Consider the following 21,999-nt stretch of genomic DNA (forward strand, 5'->3'; position numbering starts at 1 on the left):
GGGGTGCTGAGAGCCTAGAGAATTATACCTGGAACCATCTGTGAAAGGTTTCACCTAGAACCCCCTAAAATAGGTTTGACAGACAACCCTTACTTGCTGTAATGGTTCTACCCTCTCAGGGGGGGGTTCTATCCAGACCTTATCCACCTCCCCATGCGCTCTTTCCATCGCTCATGTGTCCTCAGTTGTATTTCTGTGTATTTATCTATTTATTCTTAGTTTCTCCACACATAATGCTGTCCCCTGAGAGAAAAATGTAAGCTGCAGATCCAGCTGGGTTCAGACAGATCAGATAGCAAAGCATCACAACACAAATACATATTGTCCCTCGTCAGCGACTGCGGGACACATTTCATAAGCCAGCCAACCCTTCACCTGAGAAAATCTCATATCCCCCTACTTGACCCTCCCACTCGCCAGTTAACCCAGCGAAGCAGGAAAGGGTAAGCCGTTTGTGGTTAAACAAACACTGATTTCGTCTGAGCGCGATAGCGTTTTTGATATTGGCTCCCCGCGCCAGCATTCAAAGACTCAGTGAAAGGCTTAAAGGGCTCTGGATAGATCTGTAACACAGGTCAGGACCCTTCCATCCCCCTTTCTTCCTCTAGCTCCCCTCTTCGTTTCTTGTTCAGTCTTAATTGGCTGCCATCTGACCCAGTCTCTGGCTTTTTACTGAGGACAACCAGCGCTGTGCTCTTCCCAAAATACCATTCATCTGTGGGGGTGGTCGCCACAGAAGGCTCAGGCGCCAATAGATCCAAATCAGTCAATAGTGGAGATGGGGTTTGATTGCCCACAGTGTATTACCTGCACCATCCACCCACACTGAGAGCTTAATGCCAGCAGAACAGTTGACTATTATAGCTTTTCTACTTATTTCTCTATTTCTGTCATTTCTTCTAGCTGCAATTCTTGGACACGGGTGGCAGTAACTTAGCAACCAGCCGGAGAATAAGAGCAGGGCACAGGGATAAAGATTCAATAAATGGACAAGTGCAGAGATAAGAAGCATTGTCTGCTTCTACAAGCCCCTCCACACACACGCACACACACACACGCGACCACCGCATGCCTCCCAAAGTTCATTTCTGTAGAGCAATCTTAGCTTTTGTCCCATTTTCTGCCTCATTTTCTTTTTATTTCTTTTTTTTTTTTGCTCTTGTTTTAGAGGATGGCAGATTCCCGTATGCTCCATCATTCAGGGGAATGGGAAGAGGTTTTCTGTGGCAGGCACTTATCAGATTCATGAATTTAGTGAGGAAGATTTTATGTCGCTAGAGAATGCATATTACACAGCAATAGCTTGTGGCAAAGTCAGTCCTTTCAGAACCCCAGAAAATCAAGAGGTGACTGCCGATCACAATCACCTATATGGACTCAATTAGACCTGTAGATCCTTTTATATATTATACTTTCCCACTAGGGGTCCTTCTTCCACAACTCCACAACTTGTTGGTCACTTCAAGTCTTTGAGGTGATTCATTCATTCTGAGCCCAGAGATACTCAGGATTTCATGGCAGGTTTTCCAGTTTTGCTTTACATTACACGCACATTCAGCGCACTTTATGCATTATCTGTTATGCAGCGCTCTTTTACATGCAAATCATTTTATGTTAAACAGGATGTTAATTCACTTTAAACTTTTTTTTATTCTTGGTGACATGATGTCATCAACCGATCATAAACCACAACACATTCACTTCTATACTAATTCTAACCACGTTAGAGTTTTTAATTGGCTCACACTTATAAATGACTGTTAATGTTAATGGTGACTTTTTCCCCACAGCTCACAGTGAAAAAGGAAAAGTTGTTGACAGCAAGAAAAATGTGAGAATTTGTGTGAATGCACTGCTGCAAATGATCTAATGATGATAAAGAAAAAAACATGAATAATATTTTTATTTATTAATTTATATACTATAAATAGTTCATGGTTGTGACATGATGTAAAGAACTAAAACTAATAAAATTGGGGAGAATTTCTCCGTCTCAGGACATCTTCATTTCAAAACATTTTACCTGGCTTCCCTTTTTCCCAGAAGGAAGAAAATAAAGAGGGTAAGATCCTTCTTTATTTTCTTCCCTCTGTTTGCATATCCCTACAAAAATACATATCATTAAAACTCTTTTTACAAATTAACGGCTTATTATGCACCCTCCTCTGTATTTCACCATTATGTAGCAAAGCCATTTATAACAATTTATTTACTTCTTCTTTTGTCAGATGACTTACGTGAAGTCATATGTGAGTGAATGAGCATGGAGTGACACAAGTTACGTAAGTCACGTGACTTTCGTGTTGCGAGTTGCTTCAGCGGCCCGAGTTCCATCACGTGACTTTCATAGTTGTGGTAACCCCACACATGGTATTATCCTAAACCTAACCAAGCAGATTTAGTGCCTAAAACCTAACCAAATATGTCACTTTCACTGTGTTAATCGCATGTTAATAACAACTTTCTGACGGCGTCAGATACAGCAGCCATAGGGCGTCTTCTGCTGTCAGACACCGAGGGACATTATTCGTTATGTGCCAAATTGGGGCGAAAACCTATCTAATTTTTTTTTTAGATAGCTCCCCCTGGTGTTGGAGATAGAACCAGTGTGACAACTTTCCCATGTGACAAAATACCCTGCTCTCCCCTACCTTAATTCCTTGTAAACCAATACCACACAGTTGTAGTGTTGTGAGTAAAAAAACACTGTTGGCATGTTTTAGGATACAGAGTGCTTTGTTCATTTTTTTTTTTTTTTTTTTTTTTTGCCTAACTTACTCTCCATCTCATTGTCAGCTTTTATGAGTTAAAGAAAGACTTAAAAAATGTCCTCTTAATCAAAAACGAAGTAAGGTTTCGCACCCCTACTGATGAAATGTTATCAGAAACTAGTGCCAACATGCCGTGACTGTTGCTGTGCCTGGTATATGACTGGATGGAGAGTTTGGTGCGTGAGGTAAAGCTGTGTGACCCAACATGCGTTTAGTCAAGTCAAGAATGAGGAAAGGCGTTCAAGTTTCGAAGTGAACAAGTCCGCAGGGAACACAGGCGACTCGTTTCTAAAGTCCGCTCCGTTACTCTACAGTCATGGGAACTTTTCTGGACCGTCTGCTGCTCCCGTTTCTCCTTCTGTCGTCGGCGTCAAACGTTTTCGGTAAGATCATTTTTTATTTCATTATTGAGCGACTTTATAAAGTTTCACCTGCGTGTAAGGAGAGCTGGGGGTGTTTCCCCGCGACTTGTTAGGGGGATCTTTTTAAGGTACCAAAAACTTTTTATGTGTTGATGTTCACAGTTATTCAATATATTATTGTTATCAAACTGGACATAAAGATTTACTGTTGGTTGTATCTGTGCTGCTCCGTTGGAGCGTTCGCCTTCTTTCCTTATAAGGGAGTAAAAATAGTTGGGATGTGTTTCCCATGAAACGAGATGAGCTGGGGTCTTCCACAGGAAAAACTTACTTTTATTATCTTGAAATAACAGGAAATATAAGTGCTATCTGGTTTGAATTGTCCTCAATTCCTTAAGAAGCGAAAAATATAAAAGAAAACACCATAACAAACGTTTCTACACCATTAGAATTATTTGGAGTAGCTCAACAAAATCATTTACTGTGAGCTGTTTTTAATTTGAAAGTTGATATGATTTCAGGTACACTAAATTCTAACAAGTTTACTTGAGAAATAGTAAAACTGATTACCTTGGGAAATTAAGTTAAAAAAAAGTAAGTGTATCAAGTTGTGCATTAGTCCCACCAACCTAATAGGAAAAACAAGTTAATATTATAGATTGAAACAAGCATGAGGGCAAAAAGTACTGCAAACTTGGTGTCAGCAAGTCAAATTAAAAGACTACAGTGGTTGAATCAAATTAAGCTAAATCTGTTTCTTCATATATATATATATATATATATATATATATATATATATATATATATATATATATGTATATATGTATATATATATATATATATATATATATATATATATATATATATATATATATGTCAGATTGCTACTTTTACCCAAATTTAACACTTTACAGAGGCAAGTTCAAGTTGGTGTCTGTGCTTCTGTGTGTAACTCCAGGGAGCCACACCCATAGATAATGCCAGATAACAGAAAAGGGTTTGAAATCAGTACAGGCGTTGAATTATGAGGGGCGTAAATCACAAGTTTCATTCATTTTTTTAGACAATAGAATATCTGATAATATCACAGTCTGCCACAATACACTTTTGATTCAATAAGCCTTTGATCGATCCAGAAGGCTTAATGAATATTGATTAGGTCATTATGGCAAAATAAATGTAATAACAGACACAAATACATTCAGTCACATTTATGTCAATTTACAAAAAACAACTAAATTATGATTAGATAATTTTATGACTGAACTTTTCCAGACATATTGTGACACAGACATGACATGGGAATTTCAAAATAAAGGCATATCTTAAAGATGACAGTAATACTTTTTCCTCAGTAAGGAAATATATTTTGTCTTTTACATTTCTGTCTGTGGTATTATGACAGGTTCCAACATCTGCACATCACAAGGAGTAACCACTTGTCAGCAGTGCCTGGCTGTCCACCCGAGCTGTGCCTGGTGCTCTCAGGAGGTAAAAACACCAACACATACACACACAAAGTCTAGTCTAGTCCTTCTTCCCATTCATTACCCAGTGCAGCAAGTTACAACAGAAACCTCATTTCCCAACAGCATTCTTCTTGTTTTCATCTTCTGATGGCTGTTCTTCAACATGCTTAGACACTGTAACCTCTGAAGACAAAAACTGTATCCTCTGAAGATAATGACTAGATAAAAAGAGTGCATTCAGCTATATTAAACTGTATTGAAGCATCTACAGTAATACCATCACAACTGCCAGATACAGCTGAGATTTGCTAAATTTTCAATATTTGTTTGTACAGTGTAAGTTTTCTTATTTAGATGGATGCGACCTTTTTAATAAAGTGTTTTGTGTAGTATAGTCTCAGTTGTCTTTATGCTATTGTAAACGAGTGTCCTGGGTTCACCTAACTGTATAAATGTAATAAGGAAACAACAAAGTTCAAACTTTTCCATTTAGAAGTTATAAGGACAAAAGACAAGAGCCCTTCATTGGGCAGTTGATGAACTGATATAACAGTGTCATGCTTGTTTGTTTGTTTGTTTCTGTTAAAATGATCTGTGTGCATTTCATGTAGAGGCTGTTGATTCACTGTTATGCTCTAATCTCCAGTAAAACTTGATCACACACACAAACACAAAAAACAAGTTACACTCGATGTTGCCTGTTCATATGTCGGATCCTGCATGTTCTTGTGGCGGTTGTGGTTATTTTTCACAAAGTTTATATTTTGGCATAGAGCTGATTAGATCGAATTCCAACAAGTAATCACTACCATGTTCAGTTTCTCAGGTTTCTCACAAACCAATTTTCATGAAAATTTTCATTAAATGAGTTACAGTCAATTTTATAATAACGTCCGTCTCAGTGGACTTTGAACCCTCCAATATGGCGACCGCACAGATAAATAGCGGAGATGACGACGAAGCTAATAAAACAGCCATTTATTCACCTCACATTGTGCTTAATTTTAGTGGATGATAATGTATCAGTTATGGAATTAAAGATTTATCAAAACTTTTTTTATGGATGCCAGTTTTTGATCCACAGCAAAGGTCAGACTGGGTAAACCTTGTTTTTAGCCTAGCAGTTGTTGATGACTTGCAACCCCTATCAGACAGTACGGACCAGAACAGTCATCAAAATGAATTTCTCGAAAATTGTGAGTTACTGGAAGCACAAGAAGTTGGTTTTCATTCAGTCATATATGTGCACAAAAAATATTATGTTGATGGTTCCAGTAGTATATGAGATTAGCTGTAGCTGTAGTAGCTGTAGTAGTTCCAGCCACGTTGGTGACTCACACATGCATGAACACATCCTATTGCATGTTCATAAAAGGAGAATGGGCGTTGGCCTCAGGGCTCCTGTACTTTAGCAATACAGCTTCATCTCATAAATGCAAACCCCAAAAGCTTTTTCTTTAATTGATTTGTTATATGTAATGGCAGTTTATTAACTGGCCTAACATATTATATTTGTGGTTGCTTCAGGAGTTTGGGAAGGGGGGATCCAGCCTGTCCCGCTGCGACCTGAGGCAGAATCTGCTGGATGAGGGGTGCAGTGCTGCAGCTCTGGAGTTTCCCACCAGTTCCCTGACTATTAAGGAGAACACACCACTCAGCGATAAGGCCTCTGGGACGGCTCATGATGTCACTCAGATAAAGCCTCAGAAAGTCCATGTGACATTACGACCAGGTACACTTACACCCAAGCAGGCATCACGAACAACAATGTAAGACCAGATGCTAACAATCATACAAGACCAGACATACGTGTTGGTACACTTAAAGGGAAATTTTGGCATTTTTCATGTGGCCATGCAGTCAGTGTTGATGGTAAATGTTGTCAGTTGAAGTAATAAATTCTTCATTGTATGCTCTTTGGCCAAGAAAACTGAGCTTTCCTGCTCACAGAGCTGTGCATTAGTGCCTACGTGTACCAGGATGTATTGACGAGTTTGTGACTTCCATGCTTGTGCTGCTGTGTTATCAGCATACCTTATAGCTATTACTTTGTTGGCCCAAACATTAGCATTAGATGACAATATACTCACCTTACTATCCCTGGCCATCCAGAAGAGAAGACTAGAAAATCCAAGCTGAAATAGCCTGTAGTTTTTCTGGATGCAGGAACAACAACAGAAGAACTCAGATTTTAATAGTCAATATACTGTGGCATGCACTGAGGAATTTATTGTCTCAATTGTCTACTCACTAGGAGCTGTTATACGCAATCGTACTTTGCTTGATTTTCATGAAGACATTTCACTTCTCATCTGAGGGGTTTCTTCAGTTCTTCCGAGAAAGCCTTCTCTTCTTTTGGCGAAGCCTCTTGGACGAGAGGTGAAGCATCTTTAAGAACCTCGAGCAAAGTCCAGTTGCCTACAAAAACTTCAGGCAGCCTAATGAAACACATGTGATGCTATGTTGCTATGGTGACATATTGTTTACAACAAATGGAATAAAACACATTAAGTAAAATTATTTCATGTGTACTATTTTATGTTGCTATACAATGCTGCTTTCTTTAAATATTTTATTGCAAACTTAAACTTAATGTTAAATTCCCTGCAAAACGTAAGGTCATTAATTTATTTCCAACACAAATAGAAAAAGGAGAACTGCACTTTGTGTATCTCGTCTTCATGTTTGGATATATCAACCTTTCTTGTAACATCTTGGTATAATTTTAAACTCTGGTCATATGATGTTGCAGAAAAAATATTAGCTTCTTGTTGTCCAGATGAGCCATGTTTTTTCCTTGTGTGAGGGAGCTCCTACCATCTACCGCTACCGTCAACAGTATTCTCTGCCAGTCATACCTAGTATTACTGTCCTTCTCTTATCCACTAAAACGATATTTGGTTTGTTGTCTACTGTCTGCTTGAATCTATGAGAGTGCAACATAAGAGACCAGACACAAAGGACCAATACTATAATTGCGCATGCACTTTTTCACTTGAAAGACAGAAACAGTTGGGGACAGTTGATTTAACTCAATCCACCGTGCACTTCTCCATCTCTGTGGCCCTCTTCTCTTTCTCTCCCAGGTGATGCCAAGCGGTTCACTGTGTCTGTGAGACAGGTGGAGGATTACCCAGTGGACCTCTACTATCTGATGGACCTTTCCTTTTCAATGAAGGATGACTTGGCTCGCCTTCGTACCTTGGGCAATGAGCTTGCCGTGACCATGGGCCGTACCACAAGCAACCTACGCATGGGGTTTGGAGCCTTTGTGGACAAGACCACGTCCCCTTACATGTACACTTATCCTCCAGAGGCAGTGGAAAACCCTTGCTACGGGTGGGTGAAGAGGTTGTTGTTGGCGTTGTGTTTGAGGAGAAGGAGCTGAGGTGGAGATTTTCGAACATTTTAGAGGGTAGTTCATTTGTGTTTAAAAACTTAAAATTACATTTCTCCTTCACTGATTTCCTGTTCTCCATTCGCCTATTCAATATATTACAGAATTGGCGAAAAATGCCAGGCTCAATTTGGGTTCAAGCACGTGCTGTCGCTGACGGAGAAGGTAGCTCGCTTCACTGAGGAGGTGGAGAAACAGCAGGTGTCTAGAAATAGAGATGCTCCAGAGGGTGGATTTGATGCTGTCATGCAGGCTGTGGTGTGCAAGGTACATAAATGTAATCACATACAGATATACACACACACGCTCACTGATTTGTATAGACATTATTTCTGTTGTTGAATGGGAACAACTGTAACATGACTCAGTTTCCCTCCAGGGATCAATAAAGTCTTTCTGATTCTGATTTGCAAAACTGAGTGCAATCATACGTACATATGAGTCTTTCCTTTACTCACCATATTTATTTCTGTGTCCATCATCATTAGGACAAGATTGGCTGGCGTTCGGATGCCTCACACCTTTTGGTATTCACGACTGATGCCAAAACTCACATCGCTCTGGATGGACGAATAGCTGGAATCGTCCAGCCTAATGATGGAAAATGTCACCTTGATAATGACAACATTTACAACAAATCTACTGTCCTGGTAAGACATAAATTGAACTAAAATAAGTAATTCACTTTGGATTTGAAATGTCAATCAAGAGAGACTTCTGTCTTGAACAAATACATTGATCTTTGGTCTTTGTGATTGAACCGCTTTCACTGAAAACTATTTGCTTCCTGTGTTTTCCAGGACTATCCCTCCTTGGCACTCATGACGGACAAAATGTCTGAAAACAACATCAATTTAATTTTTGCTGTGACCAGCTATGTAGTGCCGCTCTACAGGGTAAACAAACTGCACTGCTCGTGCCACAGCATGAATTCGCTGAAGTTACTGATGTAAAAAAAACCCCAAACAACTGGGTCATCATCTTGCTCTCTTGTCTGTTTTGCCAGGAGTACAGTCAGCTCATTCCAGGCACAACCGTGGGAACGCTGTCCGATGACTCTGGGAATGTTATTCAGCTCATTGAGGAAGCTTATAAGGTAAGGGACTTCAAGTGGAGCATGTAGATTGATGCAGTCTATTTCATCTGTAAAACAACAAGTGTAACAGTTTAACTGTTTAATCTTTCTGTTTCTGTTGAGCAGAAAATCCGCTCTAAAGTGGAGCTGGAGCTTCTGGATGTCCCAGAAGAGTTGAATCTGTCCTTCAATGCTACCTGCCTAAATGGAGAGGTCATCCCCGGACTAAAGTCCTGCTCTGGCCTCAAAGTTGGAGACACAGTAAGTATCAGTTGAGATGCTGACATGCACGTCTGGAGACTTGTTACAGAATAATTTCAGAAGAAGTGCTTGTTTTATCCTTAACTTAAATCCTATTTTCCTATAATAGAATAAATTAAATAAAGTCCTGGCAGTGTCCTACCCAGACAGTCCACATATCTTAGTTATCGTAACTGGAAGTGTATACTCGATTCTTCAATTGTCCTGTCATGCCTATATCTGTGTTTAAAAGAGACTGCCTGCATCCTTGCTAAGGCTGTCTCACTTCTCTTGCCACTGGCTAAACTAGCGTTCAATAAGGGGCAAAAAAAAGACAGGCAATCAAATTTTGCTTCGATGAGTCAGAGACATTAATCATTTCATGGAGGAGAGGAAACCACAACTTTCTGGGGAGTTTTCTTCCCAATTATTGACTCATGTTTAAGATTTGAACAGATGCAGAACATCAATAAAATTCTAAATTTATCGTCTTGGCAGTCGACATATACCCATTAATTAGTCAGGTAAATTGAAAGCGTTACCAGATGATTTTCGAAGCTTTTACTTAGGTGTTCATGTTGTTCCACATCTTCATCCCTGGTTTCTAAATGCTCTTCTTCCTCTTCAGGTGTCATTCAGCATAGAGGCTGAGCTGCGCGCCTGCCCCAAAGAGAAGAGCCGCACTTTTACCATCAAACCTCGGGGTTTTAAGGATTCACTGGAGGTCACTGTGGATTTTGCCTGCAGTTGCGACTGCGAGGCAAAGGCTGAAGCCAACAGCTCCCTCTGTAGCAACAGCAACGGGACCTACGAGTGCGGCGTGTGTCAGTGTCACCAGGGTCGTCTGGGTCCACGATGCGAGTGTTCAGTGGAGGACTACAGTCCATCCGATGATGTCAACTGTATCCCGAAGCCAGGGAGCCCACTCTGCAGCGGGAGAGGCGACTGCTTGTGCGGACAGTGCTCCTGCCACACAAATGAGTTCGGTCAGGTGTGGGGCAAATACTGCGAATGTGACGACTTCAACTGCCTGCGCTTCAAAGGGGCGCTGTGTTCTAGTGAGTATATATACATCTTTCTGTCATGATCACTGTTAGATCGCTCTGCCAGAACATTTCGCTTAAAAAAGCATGTGGATCTGACAGCAACAAGACACAAAACAGGTTTCTAAAGACTGTGAGCACCACAAACTAAACATCACTTTACTCAATAGAATCAAGTTGTGGCAGGAATCTCAAAACCTCGGCACATAAAATCAAAACTATCTGCATGACTGGGTTTTTACCCATCTGTGATGCAACCCTTGACTTTATGAGAATGTTAGCAGGAAAGATGAAGTTGCTCTTCCCTTCCTTTTCCCTGCACTGATCTGATCTCACTTTGCTGGGCTGAGTTGGAACATACTCTGGATGTTTCCAGCAATTCTTGGTCTGTAAACACACCTTAGTCAGTTTACATAGTGTTCTGATCCTTAGCTTGACAAATCAAGAATCCAAGGTCTTTTCAAAAGCCAATGTGCAGTTTTATAATGGCAGCCTTGGCTTGCTTGTAAAGGGCATGTAAATAATTACTTAATTTAGCTGCTTAACATAAACAGTAATGCTTATAAATGACTTGTCCTCTGTTAGGCCTGTAAACTCGGTGTGAGTACCGAGTTTTATTGTTGTTCTTACCACTCACAGCAGTGCAGCGTGATGCACTATCACTCCCTACTACAAGTCTGCACAGCTCAGTGAACAGTTACTCAATCACAGTGATAAAACTTTAATGGGCTTTGTCATTGGGTAATTTCATGTGACAGCAGTTTGGCTGGGTGAAGACAAATGAGGGGAGCAGAGCAAATAGAAGAATAGGAAACTACTCTTTTATCCTCATATACATTAAGCAAATCAAATGTTAGAAATGCATACCAGCTCTTACATGGGAATAAGATGTTAACATGTTTAACATGTTCTGCTTTTTAAAAAGGCAACTCCACCAATATGGGGAACTACTCAGCCTTTGAATGTTTTTTGTGGCTCTTCTGTGGTGGAGTAAAGATGTGTGAGTGATATCATCAGGGCATCTCCTCTTAGGCTGGGAGATTAATAATGTTTAGCAGAAACCCTGTGTTATAAACAAGGCTCATGGAGTTTGAAAGTCATTTGGTGTGATTAAAAAATTTGCAAGTTACATGATGAGAATTATGTATCATACATTATTATTAAGGAAGCACTTTTAGCAGACTGTAATTTTAAGTCCACAGTCCCATAGTTTTACCATCCAAAACATAGATGTGTGAGAAAATCTAGACACGGCGTTGCTGCTCAGTCTTCCTTCCAGTTTTTCCCAGTGGCCACTCGCTGCAGCTGAGAAATTCCAATGCAGCCCTAAAAGCATTTTCCCCCATAAGCCATCATCATGAAAGAGATGACTGTAGAGCTGTTGACAGGAAACCTCAAACTGAAAAGGTCAATTATGACTTTCTATTATGAATTTTATCATTATGAATGGATGTTTTATATTTGTAAGACTTTCCTAGAGCTGAGAAATTTAAACGTTTGTGATGTCATCATAATGTAAAGTCTATGGGCAGAGGGGGAAGTCACAGGCGGGGCTAGTGGGAGAAACTTTACTGCACATATTCAATGGGCTGCGTACTTCGGAAGTAAACGCAGAAGCTATAAAACTTTATTGGCTGCTCTGTAGTTTACTCCATCCTGCATATTTGATGGCCATCCTAGGAGGCCATGGCCAATATGCCATGGAATAGGCGTGGCCTATTGTAAAAAAGGCACATAAATTTTAGATAGCTTTACAGACTTGCACAATGTTTTTGGAAAGGTTGGTCATGAGCTGAAGACAGCTGATTAACTGTTCATGGCAAATGGTGAAAAGCTGGTGCATAACGAAAAAAGCGCAGAACTTGTAAAATGGATTCACGCAACACAGCACGAAATTCACGACATGAAATTTGCCATTTATCGTAGACTCTTATTGAACTCTTGTTGAACTTGAGTCTTTGATCACAGCAGTTTCTTCTTTCATTAGTGACCTATGACCCACATTAACCACACCCACTTCCTTAACTCATGAATCTTGTCTTGTAGACTGTTGTCGGAGGCATCATTGTCTCAGCAGAGACTTCCTGTTTCAGTGGTGCAAATTAGTCCCACTCCTATATGTTAGCCACGCCCATTTCATAACTCATTAACTGTTTGTGTTAGGCTCTTGTTGGAGTCATCATTGACTAAGCAAGAGTAATTTTTCACAGGAGAAGGTTAGTTGCACATGCCCCTTTTCATAACTCATGAACTGTTTGTCATGGAGCCTTGTAGCAGATATCAGTGGACCTGACAAAATGTTTTTCACTGGTGTGACTTATTCCCATGTTTTATACTTTAGCCCCTGAGGTCAATTGGTCATTTGTGTGAGTGTGTGAACACATGCACACCGGTTGCAGCTATTGCAAATTCACGCTTGTTGTATGCGCCAGGCGGGGAATTCTGTTGCACTGAATAGGTGCCACGTTTGCATTTGGTATCCTGTGTTTAAAACATCCATGATCCAAAACTCTGGACCAGTTTTGGGTGCGTCATGACCTAAACAGAAGATGGAGGGTCATGTCCATGTTGGCAAACTGAAGTTTCCCTGAAATACATAATAAAATATTTATATCAACAAGGAGGAGTCTGGAGTCATTCTCAGGGGAGGTTGTTTTTCTGAGAAATAGGTACTAAGTCTTTCAGAGATGACACCCAGGGCTTGGCCATTCACACACCCACGCACCTACACACACACACACACAGAGCCAAAACTGATGTAAGACAGTCCACAGAGCTCAATTTGGGATCGCTAAGTTGCTGTCTCTCAACAGAGTCATGACGCTATTGTCTTTAAAGAATGAGCGTCCCTCGGCCCCAGCTCAATTGGAGCTACCGCGACCCGGGGCTCCAAAAAAGCTCCATCTCTGTGATATTCCCTGTGGCTGTGTATTTCTTCGGCTGCTGCGGGGCTGTGGGACCAGTGCAGGGCCAGAGAGCAGGAGTCAGCAAGCACAGCCCCAGGGCCCGTAAATACGAGGGAAGAGAGAACAGGAAAGTTTGCATTCCTCTGCTGGCAATTAGCCCAACGTTTTTTTTCTTCCCAGTACGTCTCTACCCCTGCTTGAATCTGTTCCCTCTCTTATTCTAAGAGTGTAATGTTTTGTGTTACTGTTCTGTCTTTTCCCCTGGTTTTGTCCCTTTATCACAGAGGCCATGTAAACCTTCTGTAAAGCCCAGACATGTGATTAATGGGCAGGATTACTGTGCAGTCTCACAGAAAGAGTAGGATGATGTAAACCTTACAGCCCCCTTTCATGTGTGAATCAACTTTTGCATTGCCAAGCCTTTAAGCATTAACCAGTGACAACGTCTGATCCCATCACAGACAATCCTAAAGTGAAGCAGTAGCTGTCAGGGTGTAGACCGGAGAATTGTTTCCTCAAGTTTACAACAGCGGATGATTTGTTTTGAGCAGTGGAATTAGGGGACCTTGGACCCTCTGTGATATTTCATGATCAGTCACTCCCCCAGTCTGACCCAGCTGGGCTGTGACTCACTCACTTTGCTCTTAGTCATCCACTGCCAAATCCTGTTTGCTTTTCCTGCTAAGAGTGCTGGAGTCTCTGGGGCACTGCCTTTGTTTTCGAGGTAGCTTAAAGTGCTGATGTGGGGTGTCTCGCTGTAATCCAGGGAGAAAAGCTCGCCTCCAGATTCTGTCAGCAAATGGTTGCATCACAGTAACATTGTTCCTAGAATGACCTGGCTTTTGTGCTTTCTACCCCTCAGTAGAGTCTGAGGAAGTGTTTGTGTGTGCCTGCCTGTAAGGAGACAGGGAATCATTAGTGTGTAATTTCCCAATAGAAATTTCCTGCCTTTGTCAGAGTAGGGATGATTAAGAGATATGCGTAATGTCCCTTGCTCAGTAAGATTAGATTGAAAAACAATTAGTAATGTGGTACTAGCTTTGTCCTAAATAGGAGATATAAATTATGTGAAGACACACAGAGCCGCACATAAAGCTTACTACTACTCATTATTAAAAGTATGTCATTAAAGTACTACTTGAAATACCATAAATTTATGGCCACCACTGTCAGATGTTAATCAGTTCTGTAAAATTCAGGCTAGTGATTTGTATTTTAATAAACCAATCAAACAACAAATGGAGCACCATTCTCATTTTAGATTTATTCTTAAAAGCAGCAAATAACAAGTACACAAATAACACATTAGTAATACAGTACACCTAATACTAGTAATTACATGGTTGGAGAATCCACAAATGTGCCCACTTGCTCAAGCATGCATACAGGTTCATTTGGGAATTGTGTAATTTGAATTTCGTAATGTTGTTTCCCTCACCCCACCCATGTTACTATGGATTCTGGAAAACATATCTGAACTCGAAGAGTGTGCTCAGTAGATTGCAGATCCCCACCAGGCCACAGATAGTAAAGCACCTACTCTGGGATGCAACCAACAGAGATTTGCAAAGTTCCACCAACATCAGCATGACTTCCACATACATTGTCCTGAGCCAAAACAAGATTTCGAACTGGAGCAGTTTGCCTGCAGCCAAAAATGTGTTTATTAAGGTCACCGTGACGTTGACCTCCCACCACCACAATCTAGTGGTGTTCTTCCTTGAGTCCAAGTGGATGCTTTAACCTAGTTTGAAGAAATTCCCTCCTAGCATTCCTGAGATTATCTCCTTTACAAGAATGATCTCCTTTACAAGAGCACAAAGCAGATGTGCCGGTGGTGCAGTTGGCATTGCTCTCTTACACTAGTGCAGTTGTCTTTTTTGCTACATCTGCAAGATAGCAAATGAACTTGTGCGTGGTCTGTGCAGCCATGGGCTGGAGGTGTAAAAATGGCCAGGCACATTTGCTATCTTGTTGTGTATCTTGCATGGTGCATTGGGGTTGAAACCACTTGTGCCTTAGACCAGCAAAAACCTGGTCAAAGTGCAAAGTCTGCAGCACAGTAGGTCAGTCTGCACAACTGCAGCTGATGGCAACTAGTGTGTTTGGCCGAAGCGCACACACACGTCTTTGTAATCACAAAACACCTTTATTTATGTTCAGATTAGCATAAAATAGAGCCACTGCTGTCAATGGTGTGGAGGCATGAAAAACTTATCATTATTCATTACTAGGAATCACAGAGGTTCTTCAGCATACAGTCATGAATGAACACGAAAAAATAGGCTGATTGGTCCTGTAGTATTAAAGATTAGGTCTGGACAAGATGTAGGTCCATTGGACACACACACACACACACACACACACACACACACACACACACACACAAACACAAGGCATGAATAACTAGTATGAATTAAGATGTAATATATGAATTCTACAAATCAGATGTGAATGTAAAGAATGTATATGTTGAAAGACTATGAAAGCATTAACCACCTCGTCCTTTTTGATTGTTTCAGATCATGGGAAGTGTAGCTGTGGTATTTGCCAGTGCGAAGCAGGCTGGGAAGGAGAAAACTGTAACTGCACCACACGCAAAGACACCTGCATGTCCAGCATCGGCCTGCTGTGCAGTGGCCGGGGTAACTGCGAGTGTGGCGTTTGTCAGTGCACTCAACCTGGTGCCTATGGAGCTACCTGTGAAAAATGCCCAACCTGTCCTGATTCCTGCACTATAAAACAGTAAGTTCCTTACTTCGTGTTTGAGCTAACTAATGAGAGGGAATGGACAAAATAACTAGATCTGGAGCCAGTGTTCAGTTTGTCCATTCTGGGCTTCTGTAGAGACATGGCGGAGCAACATGGTGGACTCCATGGAAGAGGACCCAGATCCCCTGTAGATATAAATGTCATATTCTCAAGTCTCTTAATGGAACAGTTCTTATCTTCAGGTGTTTATACTCTAATGAAAATAAACACATGAGTATAATATTCCATTTCTGCCATATATTGCCAGTTAATCCCCCACAATCTTAGACACTGGACCTTTATCACCTGACCAAACTGAAGTGAAGAACTGACTTGCTCAGAATCTGCAGGGAGTTTGAGATTAACTTGTTGGCTGGTTGCACTCTGCAATGCAAACATTATTCCATCATAGTATTCTAACATTCTAGGACGATAACAAACTGCTCCCCCACACATTTTGAACAAACTTGGGCGTGGTTTCATGCACAGCTGAGAAAGGTCAAACTTATCTCACAGCATAAAAGACACCAGATAACAACACTTCCCTTCGCTTGATTTCAAATTGAGTCATGCACTGCTACTAAAGAACAACAATAATGCACACGTGTGTACTGTATAAAGGTATGGGACTCTGCTTGCAGGCAGTGCGTTGAGTGTCAGCACTTCAAGAGAGGACAGTACATCAAAGACAACAGCTGCAACAGAATCTGCAAAGATGAAATCAGAGTGGTGGAAGAACTGGGTGAGAACTCTCCCATCTTTAGCCTCCTCACTACACACTGTGATCTTAACCTGTTGTGGCAATGCTTACTGTTGTTTTCCTGCTGTAGCTGAAGTAGCTGAAGCCTTGACACATGCATTGTGATACAAAAATATTATGCGCTGATAAATATTACACATTTTTAAAGATAATATATATCATAAAATCACATTTATGCCCTGTTTCTTCTTACTGTTTTCACTATCATCTTTATTCCACAGTTTTCCATGATAAGAATGCAGTGAATTGCTCTTACAAAGATGAGGATGACTGCGTGGAGCACTTCCAGTATTACGAAGATGAAAGTGGCAAATCCATTCTGTTTGTGATAGAAAAGCCAGGTACTGTAAGAGTTGGTGTGCATGCATGAAATGTTTAAACTGAGAACTTAACTTAGTGTGATAATGTAAGTACATTATTTGGTCATCCTGTGTCTGACAGGCTACAGCAACAGGGAAACAGACTGTGCATGCAAAGATGTGTTATTTTGAAAGGAACATTTCAGCCACCAGTCACCCACAGCTACACTCTGCCTCACCACAGAAACCCACATACGTAGTGATGTAACAGATCACTGCGCAAATGAGTGTCTGGCACTGGACCTCAGTGGTTGCTTAACAGAGGTGGTAAAAGTACACACATTATGTACTAAAGTAGAGGTAAAAAAAAAAGACTGGTAAAAGTAGAAGTACTGATTTAACTTCTTTATTCAAGTAAAAATAAAAAGATCAGGCTCTGAGATGTACTCAGAGTATACAAGTAAAAAGTAACCCTCCTAAGGACATATCTACTGGCTGTTTGTGTGGAAAGCTAACTGAACCTCACATTTTCTCCACACCTCAGTCTCGCTCTCTTGTTTGTTTTATCTTCTTACGTAGCTTTTGTCTTGTTACTTTTTTCCATAATTTTCGTCTTGTGCTGTTGTTTTTGTCTTGTTACCTCTTTTCCATCATTTTTGTGTTATGTAGTTTTTTTCTTTTTACTTTTTGTTACAATTTTTGTCTTGTTGTGTCTTTTATGTCATTTTTGTCTTGTCACCTCTTTTCCATAATTTACATCTTCTCACATCTGTTTACGTCATTTTCATCTTGTTACATAATATTCTTCTTGTTACATCTTTTATGTAATTTTCATCTTCATTACTTCTGTTGTGCGTGATATCCACTGATGGATGCTCCAAGGAATCATATTTTCTGTGTTATTGTTCCGTCCGTTGGGGTTTAAATCAGTCTTGGTGTTGGAAAGTGGCGCTCAATGATGAAAAATAAAAATCAGTCAATAATTCCCATCAAATGTATTAAAACTAAAGTAACAAGCTTGTTTTGAAAATGTAAGGAGAAGAAATTACAGGTATTTGTATCAAAATGTAGGGAGTAAAAGTTGTCAGAAACATAAATACTCAAGTATAGTACAGATATCTGAAAACTCTGCTTGAGTACAGAGTATTTGTACTACTTCCCATCTCTGCTGATTAATTTTATGTGTGTGCTACACCGCTCAACAAACATTGTGGAAATGAACCTTGCAAATGAGCTCTCTCTCTCTTTCTCCCTCCCATCTTGTCTCTTGTCTCTCGTCTCTCAGTGTGTCCTGAGGGCGCAGACATCTTGGTGGTGCTCTTGGCGGTGGCCGGAGCCATTCTGCTGCTGGGCCTTGCCGGCCTGCTCATCTGGAAGCTGCTGGTCACCATCCACGACCGCAGAGAGTTCGCCAAGTTTGAGGAGGAGAGAGCCAAAGCCAAATGGGATACGGTGAGAGATAATTCTAATTAAAAAATGAACCCTAGACATTAACAACTTTTCATTCATTCAGGGATCAGTGTGAATTAAATAGCATCACCTGTGTTTTCATTTTCCAGGCTAACAACCCTCTGTACAAAGGAGCCACCTCCACCTTCACCAATGTAGCGTACCGAGGCAACTAACGACTAGATGCAATGAGAAAAACTCAGGGGTTAACGACGGAGATGGAATGTAGTAGCAGAGAAATGGATGAGAAGAAGATCCTTTACACTGTCACGTGACCAGCTGCTGTAGCTGAAAAGTAGTTACTGCTAAACAACATGATGTAATAATTGTACATATTGTAAAAACAATGAAAAGTGTTAATGTAAGTCACAGACGGCTGCTTGATATAAGGCATCCTGTTTTTACAATAACATGTCTCTAGGGTTTTCTAAGTTCTGTACAGTACAGGCCATCGGATATGAGTTCATGAACATAAACAACTACTGTATATTGTCAGTTTACAGTGAAGAAAACTGCTGCTGAAAGTCTGTCTTTTTAGGTTAGATTCTTTAGTATCACTGTGTAGTCGTGTTCACATTTTAAAACAGAAATGGACCTAATGGTAATGGACATTTTTAGGCTCCCTGCATTGTCTTCCACCATGATGCATTATTTACACCGAAATGATGTCATTTGCACTTTCAGAGTGCAGCTGCAGCCAATACGGAAGTTCCCTTCCCACAAAATTGAAAAGAACCATTGCAAATGAATACAGCAAAGTTTATCAGTATACCTAAAAATGATTGATTTTTATTTTTTTTGTTATATTAAAGCTACTACAAGGAGTTTTAACTGGTTATGAGTCTTAATTTAAAACCGGTGCCTGTATTTGACCTACAAAAGTTAACGAGACCATCCATTTATTGTTCGTGCCTGCCTTCAGATAAAAGAAGCCTGTTTACATTTTCCTAAGCAAAGTAAGTAGTACCTCAGCCAGTTAAAGAGGAGCAGGGTGATATTTTTATTTAGATAATTTTGTTTTTGATGCTATATTTTATGGTTTTGGCAGTGGAAACACTACCACTTTTGTCCACAGGGGCTTCCAAAATCAACAAAACATGAAAGATTCTTGTAGTAGCTTTAACAGAGACAATGTGGGACAAGTTATAATTCAGACAGAAAATAAAATATTACAGCATACAAAGCTGAAAGTACTTTCCATTTAAAACACAACACCATACAAAAAATTAAATGGAATACTGTTGCGTAGATTATTGATAAATTATTGAAACACGTCTGAGGACTTTTCAGTTAGCTTTTTTCTAATACAAAAGTGTTTGTAGTAATATGAATGCTGAATGCAGCTCTCTATGGAGTTACAGTTAACTGTTAAAAGGAATAAAACCTTAACCACAGCCTCCAGGCTGACTTGGTTTACAGTGATGTTTGTGGTCTATATTGTTTTCTATAAATAAAACGTGTTTCTTTCTCTGCATCATCAGCTGTTTTTGTTTTTTTGGGGGGGGGGGCTTTGTAAATTTGTAGAAAATGTGATCTGAACTGCCATTGCTGAATTGTAAATTGTTTGATTTATTACAGTTTTCTACTGACCCTGCACTGTGTCACACTGAAATGCCCTGTTCAGATTTGATTGCACATTAATTAATATTGGCTGTAATGCTCTGTAATTGGTACTAACATACGAACTTGCTCTTGCTGTTTTGTAATGTTTTTTAAATGGGAGAAGAGGGTACAATGTGAGGTGTGTTTTATTTGTGCAGCTCTGATCCTCTCTCAGGACACAACCTGCACATGTTTTGTTTTTTTTGCACAGTTTTTAAAGATGCCTGGGGATTCGCTCTAGTTTGTTACACAGAGGAAATGCAAAAATAAAGACACATGAAACCCCACCAACTGTTCTGTGATGTTTGATATTTCAGTTACATTAAAGCTGATTTTAGAAGAGTAAAAAAGCCTAAAAGAAAAGTTATTTGAGATTCATATTTCAGGTCCATAAGTTGTGTAAAATATCTTAAATGGAAAACTGTGTGACACTGCCTGGCATTGCATTTTGGCTGGACATTGTAATAAATATCACTGATGCCCTGTGTGACATTTTTAATTTATATTTTCTTTGATTCACAAACTTCCCGTTTGTATCATCGTAAAGAAGCAACCAAACTCTTACATTCAGTTTAAACAAGTTTACCATGGTGTGGTGTGGGTTTACTAAGAAAATGTCAGTGTGCAGGATTTCCTTTAACGACATTCTGCTAACTTGTCAAGTCATACAATATTTCCTGTTGCATGTGATGGTGATGGTGATTAATCTGATAGGGACTTCTGTTAAAAAAAACAAAAAAACAAAACACGCACTTCCATATACGACATATCTCACACCCCAGCCTAACAGGTGTAAATAGTTTTTATATAATACTACTGTGATCTAATGTTTGATCATTGGTGTGTAGCAGCCTTCTGCAGATCATAATCCTAGAGAGTCATTGTTCTAAATAGTGAGTCTATATGCAGAACCAGGAGGGAGTCTTAGCCTAGTTCAGATGTTGACTTCCTCCTGACTTTAAACTCATCACAACAACCAGGTCGACTAATAATTGTTCATCAGTCTCAACTGCAAGTCTGTTCATGTGCAAATTGTGCACGTCTGTGCAAATTAAAAAAAATCTTACTTCCTGTCAATGAAGATCAACACAGTGCACAAAGCATGAAGTGTATATCAATAAGTCTCCACTTCTCAGCTAAACATATAAGTTTGTGAAGTAGTTGCTGTGGGCCAAAGACTTCCAGAGTGCAAGAGAACGGCTCCTGTTCTAGTTCCACACTAATACATCAGCCTTGCATTTGCAAATCAAATATATGGGAACAAAAATCAATCCATAAATGCAGAATGACATGTTCCAATGTCAATTTCAAATTTAATATTTAACATCTCTGCACAAGTTACATGTAAGAAACTGCTGTTTGTTTGTTAGGACTGGTAAATATGTTAGTGTATATAGACTTCATGAGTTCATTGTTGACCTGTGCAGAAACATCCTCCTCAAACATTTGGCCAGACTGACACCAGTGGATCATTGCAAAGATAATCTAGGCATATGTCTCCCTCTAGTGTATGAACACTCTACTGAACAAACGCTGCAGCTCATTTGTCAAGATGCAGCCTGAAGCAGGCAGTCCAACAGTGGTTCTAAACCTGAGGGGTCACAAGATCATTTCTGGGGGTCCCCAGATGGTTGGGGACAACAAAAAAAATTGTGTAAATCCATATGGAATAAGAGTAAAGGAAGCAGCTGATGCCCCACCCTTACCACCCCCGCTGATTTTGACATTTTCTCCTCTGCCACTTTCCTGTCCATATTGTTTTTGGACACCAGTGTCTTTTCTTGAGATTCAGAATTTTTGTTGTGCAACATCAAGTGAAGTACTGGTGGGTTCAATTTCTAGCCTGTTATGATCTGCTGGAAAACTGGGATATGT

The 21,999-nt window shown here is 40.1% G+C and overlaps 1 protein-coding gene across 1 annotated transcript; it reads left to right on the top strand.

Annotated features, from left to right (window-relative positions):
* Positions 1-2,877: 2,877 nt before the first annotated feature.
* itgb3a (integrin beta 3a) lies at positions 2,878-19,113 on the top strand. Its single transcript, XM_084743952.1, has 15 exons — positions 2,878-3,154; positions 4,539-4,624; positions 6,130-6,334; positions 7,689-7,941; positions 8,104-8,266; positions 8,488-8,649; positions 8,800-8,895; positions 9,006-9,095; positions 9,201-9,335; positions 9,943-10,372; positions 15,786-16,008; positions 16,656-16,756; positions 16,996-17,115; positions 18,359-18,525; positions 18,633-19,113. The coding sequence occupies exons 1-15, from the start codon at positions 3,088-3,090 to the stop codon at positions 18,696-18,698; spliced, it is 2,364 nt and encodes a 787-aa protein (XP_084600078.1). The 5' UTR covers positions 2,878-3,087; the 3' UTR covers positions 18,699-19,113.
* Positions 19,114-21,999: the final 2,886 nt, after the last annotated feature.

This window comes from Lutjanus erythropterus, chromosome 19, assembly GCF_056507025.1.
Source record: "Lutjanus erythropterus isolate fLutEry1 chromosome 19, fLutEry1.hap2, whole genome shotgun sequence".
Classification (NCBI taxonomy): Eukaryota; Metazoa; Chordata; class Actinopteri; order Lutjaniformes; family Lutjanidae; genus Lutjanus; species Lutjanus erythropterus.

Coding starts and splice junctions, on each gene's coding strand:
- itgb3a (XM_084743952.1), top strand. CDS start 3,088: ATGGGAACTTTTCTGGACCGTCTGCTGCTCCCGTTTCTCCTTCTGTCG. Junction 7,942..8,103: donor GTGGAAAACCCTTGCTACGG/GTGGGTGAAGAG, acceptor AATATATTACAG/AATTGGCGAAAAATGCCAGG. Junction 17,116..18,358: donor GTTTGTGATAGAAAAGCCAG/GTACTGTAAGAG, acceptor CTCGTCTCTCAG/TGTGTCCTGAGGGCGCAGAC.